We start from the raw sequence: 8156 nt of genomic DNA on the forward strand, positions 1-8156 counted from the left end.
GCCAGACCGATGGGTAAAGAGTTTTCCTTTTTCTCCCACGTCCACAAGGTATATAGACTGTTTTGTTTTGGGAAGGGCACTGATCCCGAGAGTGGCAGGAACGGAGTACTCGGCTATAGCCGTGTCACACCCCGCATTGGGTGGATCTGGAACTGGGAGAGGAAAGGGAGCAGCGCCCACTCTGGCGATTAGACATGGGACTACTGGGGGACGAGGGGGTATGCGGAAGGGTGAGGGTATCGAAAGATACCTGGAGGTCAATGACGATGGGGAGGTCCAAGTGGGAGTAGTATGGGAAGCGCTGAAGGCAGTGGTTAGAGGAGAGCTGATTTCCATCAGGGCCCACAAGGGGAAACAAGAGGGTAAAGAAAGAGAGAGATTAGTAGGGGAAATTTTGAGGGTGGATAGGAAGTATGCGGAGGCCCCAGACGAAGGGCTATACAGGGAAAGACGAAGATTACAGACAGAGTTTGACCTGCTGACCACGGGAAAGGCAGAGACACAGTGGAGGAAGGCACAGGGGATGCAATATGAATATGGGGAAAAGGCGAGCCGGCTGCTGGCCCAACAACTTCGGAAGAGGGGGGCGGCGAGAGAGATTGGAGGAGTTAGGGACGAAACGGGAAAGATGGAGCAAAGAGTAGGGAAAGTGAACGAGGTGTTCAAGACATTCTATGAGAGGCTGTACAAGTCCCAACCCCCGGAGGGGAAAGAGGGAATGATACACTTTTTGGACCAGCTAGAGTTCCCGAGGGTGGAGGGGCAGGAGGTGGCAGGTCTGGGGGCGCAGATTGAGTGGATGAGGTGATCAAAGGAATTGGGAACATGAAAGCGGGGAAGGCCCCGGGACCAGATGGGTTCCCGGTGGAATTTTATAGGAAGTATATGGACCTGTTGGCCCCGCTTTTGGCGAGAACCTTTAATGAGGCTAAGGAAAGGGGGACATTACCCCCGACAATGTCGGAGGCGACAATATCGCTAATTCTGAAACGAGACAAAGACCCGCTGCAGTGCGGGTCATACAGGCCCATCTCCCTCCTAAACGTAGACGCCAAACTGCTGGCCAAAGTGATGGCGACAAGGATAGAGGATTGTGTCCCAGGGGTGGTACATGACGACCAGGCAGGGTTTGTTAAGGGGAGACAATTGAATGCCAATGTACGAAGGTTGCTGGGGGTGATGATGATGCCCCCAGCGGAGGGGGAGGCAGAGATAGTGGTGGCGATGGATGCAGAGAAGGCATTCGATAGGGTGAGGTGGGTCTATTTGTGGGAGGTGCTGAAGAGATTTGGGTTCGGGGAGGTGTTCATTAGATGGGTTAGACTCTTGTACGCGGCCCCGGTGGCAAGCGTCGTTACAAACAGGCAAAGATCGGGATACTTTTGACTACACGGGTACAATACAAGGGTGCCCCCTGTCCCCGTTACTGTTCGCGTTGGCAATTGAACCATTGGCCATAGCGCTGAGGGACTCTAAGAAGTGGAGGGGGGTGCTTAGAGGGAGAGAGGAACATCGAGTATCACTATATGCAGACGATTTGCTGCTATATGTGGCGGACCCGGTAGAGGGGATGCCAGAGGTAATGCAGATACTCAGGGAGTTTGGAGAGTTCTCGGGATACAAATTAAATATGGGAAAGAGCGAACTTTTTGTGATGCACCCCGGGGAACAGGGCAGGGGGATAGATGCTCTGCCGCTGAGGAGAGTAGCAAGGAATTTTGGATACCTGGGGATGCAGGTGGCCAGGAACTGGGGAACCCTACATAAACTTAACCTGACGCGATTGGTAGAGCAGATGGAGGAGGACTTTAAGAGGTGGGATATGGTGCCCCTGTCATTGGCGGGCAGAGTACAGGCGGTTAAAATTGTGGTCCTCCCGAGGTTTCTTTTCGTGTTTCTGTGCCTCCCCATCCTGATTACAAAGGCCTTCTTCAAAAAAATAGACAGGAGCATTATGAGCTTTGTGTGGGCGGGAAAGACCCCGAGGTTAAAGAGGGGGTTCCTGCAGCGCAGTAGGGACAGAGGGGGATTGGCACTGCCGAGTCTGAGTGACTACTATTGGGCCGCCAATGTGTCGATGGTCTGTAAGTGGATGAGGGAAGAAGAAGGTGCGGCGTGGAAAAGGTTGGAGATGGCGTCCTGTAAGGGAACGAGCCTAAAAGCGCTGGCGACGGCGCCGCTACCATTCTCCCTGAAAAGGTACACCACAAACCCAGTGGCGGTGGCGACCTTGAAGATCTGGGGGCAGTGGAGACGACATAGGGGAGTGACGAGTGCCTCGGTGTGGTCCCCGATAAGGAATAACCACAGGTTCGTCCCGGGGAGGATAGATGGGGGATTTCAATGTTGGCAGCGAGCAGGAATTAGGAAGCTGAAGGACCTGTTTGTGGACGGGACGTTTGCGAGTTTGGGAGAATTGGAAGAAAAATATAAGTTGCCACCAGGGAATGGTTCCGATACATGCAAGTGAGGGCATTTACGAGGCAACAGGTGAGGGAATTTCCGCGGCTCCCGACACAAGGGGTCCAGGATAGAGTGGTTTCGGGGGCATGGGTTGGAGAAGGTAAAGTGTCCGAAATATACAGGGAGATGAGAGACGAGGGGGAGGCGATGGTAGAGGAGCTGAAGGGAAAATGGGAAGAGGAGCTGGGGGAAGAGATTGAGGAGGGGCTGTGGGCAGATGCCCTAAGTAGGGTAAATTCCTCGTCCTCGTGTGCAAGGCTTGGCCTGATTCAATTTAAGGTTCTACATAGAGCGCATATGACGGGAGCAAGACTGAGCAGGTTTTTTGGGGTGGAGGACCGGTGTGGGAGGTGATCGGGAAGCTCGGCGAACCACACTCACATGTTCTGGTCATGTCTGGCACTGCATGAGTTCTGGGAGGGTGTGACAAGAGTGATCTCAAAGGTGGTGGGGGTCCGGGTCAAACCAAGCTGGGGGTTGGCTATATTTGGGGTTGCGGAAGAACCAGGAGTGCAGGAGGCGAAAGAGGCCGACGTTTTGGCCTTTGCGTCCCTAGTAGCCCGGCGAAGGATTCTACTTATGTGGAAAGAAGCGAAGCCCCCGGGCGTGGAGGCCTGGATAAACGACATGGCAGGGTTCATAAGACTGGAACAAATAAAATATGCGTTAAGAGGAATCGGCTCAGGGGTTCACCAGGCGGTGGCAACCGTTCCTTGACTATCTCGCGGAACGATAATGGAAAAACAGAAAAGACAGCAGCAGCAACCCGGTGGGGGGGGGGGGGGGGGGAGGATTATTCCGTGTTCTTGGTTTTCTTAGTTAGTTGTTGATATTTGCTTTTTGTTTATTTCTTTTCCCACCTGTTGTTAGTTTAATATATTATTTAAATAACGTTTAATGTATATTCCTTTATTAAGTTGTAAAAACGGAAAATCTTTGTTTGAAAATCTTCAATAAAATATATTTTTTTAAAAAATGTATGCTTGTGAGATTACACCATGATGCACACTCATACGTGCCCAAAATTTGCATTTCACAAGGTCGCTGGCTCTTGAATCATCATGTGAAACTGGTTTTGTCTTTGATTTGATTTATTATTGTCACATGTATTAGTATGCAGTGAAAAATATTGTTTCTTGCATGCTGTACAAACAATGCAAACCGTACATAGGGAAGGAAGGTGAGACTGCAGAATATAATGTTACAGTTACAGCAAGGTGTAGAGAAAAGATCAACTTAATACGAGGTAGGTCCATTCAAAAGTCTGATGACAGTAGGCAAGAAGCTGTTCTTGAGTCGGTTGGTACGTGACCTCAAACTTTGGTATCTTTTTCCTGACGGAAGAAGGTGGAAGAGAGTATGTCCGGGGTGCATGGGGTCCTTAATTATGCTGGCTGCCTTTCTGAGGCAGCGGGAATTATAGATAGAATCAATAGATGGGAGGCCAGATTGTGTGATGGACTGGGCTACATTCATGACCTTTTGTAGTTTCCTGCAGTCTTGGGCAGAGCAGGCTCCATACCAAGCTGTGATACAGCCAGAAAGAATGTTTTCTATGGTGCATCTGTAGAAGTTGGTGAGGGTCGTAGCGGACATACCAATGTCTGTATGTATGCTTGTGAGATTACACCATGATGCATGCTTGCACATGTCCAAAATATGCCCTGTGCATTTCATGGGCAGTGCAGAGGATCCTAATCCAAAGCCAGATCACAAGACTCCTAAAAACATATATTTCAAACTGTTGGAATGCCAAAGATTTTTTGTTTTAACAGTAGGAGAATTATGCAGTTCACAATTATGGTAAAATGTCTTTATTTGATGTGTTTTTAATAAGTTTTGCCTGCCACTACATCCTGTATGGTGTCATTTAATCTTTTCCTTTTCACAAATAACCTTGTTTTCTCTCATCTTATCATGTCCAGTGTTTTGCATAAAACTGGGTAAAAATTACTAAATTGGGTAATTCACGGGAAGACTAGGAATGAAAACTGCAGAATTTCACAATAAGCACCATCCTTATTAATGATCCCCAATCAAGCCCTTAATAAGTGAAGATTAGACTCTGTCAAATTCTGAAGTACAAGATCATTTTGTTGCTGCTTACTTCCTTTATGTTTGTCACCTAGTTACATAGCTGGCCGTCACTGATGAAGGTTATACAATTAGAAGTACTCTGCTCAACACTGATGCAGTTGTCATAACCAAACTCTTGAGCAAGTCCACATGCCAGTCAGTCAGAGCTTTCTCCATTTTCTATTACCAGAGGAAGTTCCAATTTAACCAATTAATTTAGGAACCGTAACGTTTGTAATATGTAATTGTTATCCATGTAGCCTGAAATCTCAAGTAAATTATGCTTACTGGATAACTGTCATAGAAACATGATTGGCACAGAAGGATGCCATTTAGCCATTGTGTCTGTGCCAGGACTCAAGTTGTGAGGAATTAACTATCCTTCTAAATCCAAGCAGACTATTCCTTATGGCATTATAGTCATGTCATATAAATCAAGCAGTTATATATCTCCTTTTTTTCCTGAACATCAAGTTAATAGTCACTAATCTCCAGTCCTCTAGTAGGGCTTCAGTTTTCTTGGTGCTCCAGATATGAAATGAAATGAAAACCGCTTATTGTCACAAGTAGGCTTCAATGAAGTTACTGTGAAAAGCCCCTAGTCACCACATTCCGGCGCCTGTTCGGGGAGGCTGGTACGGGAATTGAACCGTGCTGCTGGCCTGCCTTGGTCTGCTTTAGAAGCCAGCGATTTAGCCCAGTGTGCTAAACCAGCCCCTATCCAAGTTTTCTTGCTATTTCCTTCTAATTTCTAAAGTAAATCATAGAATCACTACAGTGCAGAAGGAGGCCATTTGGCCCATCGAGTCTGCATCGACCCTTCGAAAGACCACCCCACGTAGGTCCAATTCCCCGCCCTATTCCTACAACCCCACCCTAAGGGGCAATTTTGCATAGCCAATCTACCTAACCTGCACACCTTTGGACTGAGAGAGGAAACCGGAGCACACGGAGGAAACCCACGCAAACACGGGAAGAATGTACAAACTCCACACAGACAGTCCCCCGACGTTGGAATCGAACCCGGGTCCCTAGCGCTGTGAGGCAGCAGTGCTAACCACTGTGCCACCTCTCATGACTTATTGTAAAGCACTCTGTGAACCTCTGCATAAATGAAGTGTGCTATAAATATGCACTGTTGCTGTATGATTGTATGTTTTAAATTCCATGCTATAAATCTTACAATATGCTAATAATTTGTGTGTTTGCATCTTGAAGGTGTAGCTGTTTTGACCCTGGTTGGGTGCAATACTAATTACCATGAATAATCAGAAGTTAAAATAAAACAAGCTCCCCGATCAGCTAGTAGGCAAGAGTGCTTTTAGAGCCAGATAAAGAATTCTTGGGCATCCTGGGCAGAAAGAATATTTGAGGCCCTCCCACATGCTCCCAAACAAACCTCTCTGCCAACCCATGGAAAAATAAACGTACAGTAAAATGCACGAGTAGGCCACTAGAATGATTATGCACTGCATTAATAATAAAACAAAGCATATCTCAATATTCTGATTAAAATTAAGCAGACTAAGCATAGTTGCTTGCCTCAATCAGCCTTTCACTATTTCACATGTAGCATTAGCTCAATTGAGAAGCTCCAAACGTGAATCCTTGTCACAAGCTGCATTTAATGATTTCAGCTTGCAGGGGCAGCAATTGGGTGGAAACAAGTTGCCCCATGCAGTGACAATAGGCTAGGGAAGAGAAGAACGTTAAACAGCAATTTCCCAATCCTGATCGCAATTCAGTAACCTTTACCAAAAAGTGTGGTTATCAGGCGAAACCAGGATCGCTCAACTTGCATATCCAATTTACTGTTTAAACTCAAATGGCTATGGTGACATATTGGGAGTTATTTAACCAAGAATTAGCATTACTGGTAGTAGAAAGAAGAAGTTTGGAAAACTAAAGTTTAAAAAAAATCATGTTTTTGTTTTACAGTTGGAGACACATACTGTATTTATTGTCTTAACAATTTACCTTCCAGTACAAAACATTAAAACATTCTTAATTTACAGGATCAAATATTCTCAATGTCTTAGTTTACAGCATTAAGCATTACTGTGCAAGTAACGTATCAAAACAATTGAAGAGTACATTTCTATATGTGTGCACTATCTCTAATGTGCTTTTTTTTAACAGGAAATCAATAAAATAATTCTAAAATTGTCTATCAATTTCTTATTTACATTAAATTAATTTTCAGCACAATATTTAGATATTAAAAGATTAGTGTCACTTCTATTTCAGTTGCATGGCAGGTGAAGTAACAATACCCCCCCCCCCCCCCCGCTTTGTCAAACCATATAAATAACATGACTGTACCTTGACTATCTGTGGAGTCACCGTAATGTAATGCAGCATCTATCTGGTCCATATAAATTTCAGAGTATTTATTTGCTCTGAAATTAAATAATGAATAGAATAAGATTTAGCAGAAACATACGGAGTTTACTGATTTGCAGCACACAGGTTGTTTCCACTCATAACCTACCTCACTGCAAATCAATAGTGCAACAGAGACCTGTACAGCTATGCATAGATGTGTGCCCTCCATATATATACGATATATATATGTACACATACACTGTACTCAAATTTCAGTTTTGATGTTTAATGATGCTCTTTAGTCAACCATGGAAGCAGAGATGTGGAGATGCCGGCGTTGGACTGGGGTGAGCACAGTACGAAGTCTTACAACACCAGGTTAAAGTCCAACAGGTTTGTTTCGATGTCAATAGCTTTCGGAGCGCTGCTCCTGCCTCAGGTGACTTTAACCTGGTGTTGTAAGACTTCGTACAATGGAAGCAGAGGGGAGGGAACCGAGTTATAAAAATGTAGAGTTTTGTACCTAAAACTGATGTTCGGTTTACTGAGTTCAGTTGTTCCAGGGTCAATCCAGGTGCCCAGGGTTGCTCATCTACTCCAACTTTTCCTTCAGCAAGACCAGTGAGAAGAATAAGGAGCTCGTAATGCTATATCTTTGTAAAGTTGAGGAAGACAACAGAATCTTACTTTTTCAAGAAGAGGGTGGGTAGGAATTCCACTGGTGCAGTTGCTATATCCTAAACTGGTTCAACAACATTCTTTGGTTTGAACCTTATTTATCATTGAACTCTTCTATTATGAGATCTTTCTTTTGTCTTTCACCTCAATACATGGATGGGTAAAAATAGATCGTTAGTAGGCAGGTTTGAATAATGCCATAGTTAACAAATCTATTTGATGCATTATGCTTGCTAATGATGATGAACAAGAAGAATCAGTTCATTTCTTATGGATAAAGCCCACAAGTTTCCAAAGACTTTCTTTTTTTAAAATATTTTATTGAAAAATTTTGGCCAACCATCACAGTACAGTGTGTATCCTTTACACAGTAATATCACAATATAAATAACAATGGCCAGTTTTATAAACAAGAAATAAATAATATATAAACAAAACTAAATGGCAACTGCCTTGTCCCAAATAAATATTCTCCAAGAATGTTTTAACCGTCCAATATACAATTATCTATAACAACAACCTATACATATTATACTTATATATTAACATCCCTGAGAATCCCTCTGGTTCCTTCCCCCATCCCACCCCCCCCCCCCCCCCCCCCCCCCCCTCCC

General features: G+C 44.7%; 1 protein-coding gene across 2 annotated transcripts in view; it reads right to left on the minus strand.

Moving 5' to 3' along the window:
• LOC140388023 (pendrin-like) overlaps positions 1–7560 on the minus strand; it is a 95859-nt gene extending 88299 nt beyond the window's left edge. The window contains exons 1-2 of one of the 2 annotated variants that reach the window (XM_072471511.1): positions 7388–7560; positions 6862–6938 (exon numbers count right to left, since the gene is read on the minus strand). In XM_072471511.1, coding sequence (XP_072327612.1) covers positions 6862–6913 — 52 coding nt within the window. In that variant the 5' untranslated portion in view covers positions 6914–6938; positions 7388–7560. Of the gene's footprint in view, positions 1–6861; positions 6939–7030; positions 7193–7387 lie in introns of those variants that run through there. The other variant, XM_072471512.1, reaches the window with a different exon arrangement.
• Between the last annotated feature and the right edge of the window lie 596 nt (positions 7561–8156).

Source organism: Scyliorhinus torazame, chromosome 13 (assembly GCF_047496885.1).
Source record: "Scyliorhinus torazame isolate Kashiwa2021f chromosome 13, sScyTor2.1, whole genome shotgun sequence".
In the NCBI taxonomy this organism is placed as follows: Eukaryota; Metazoa; Chordata; class Chondrichthyes; order Carcharhiniformes; family Scyliorhinidae; genus Scyliorhinus; species Scyliorhinus torazame.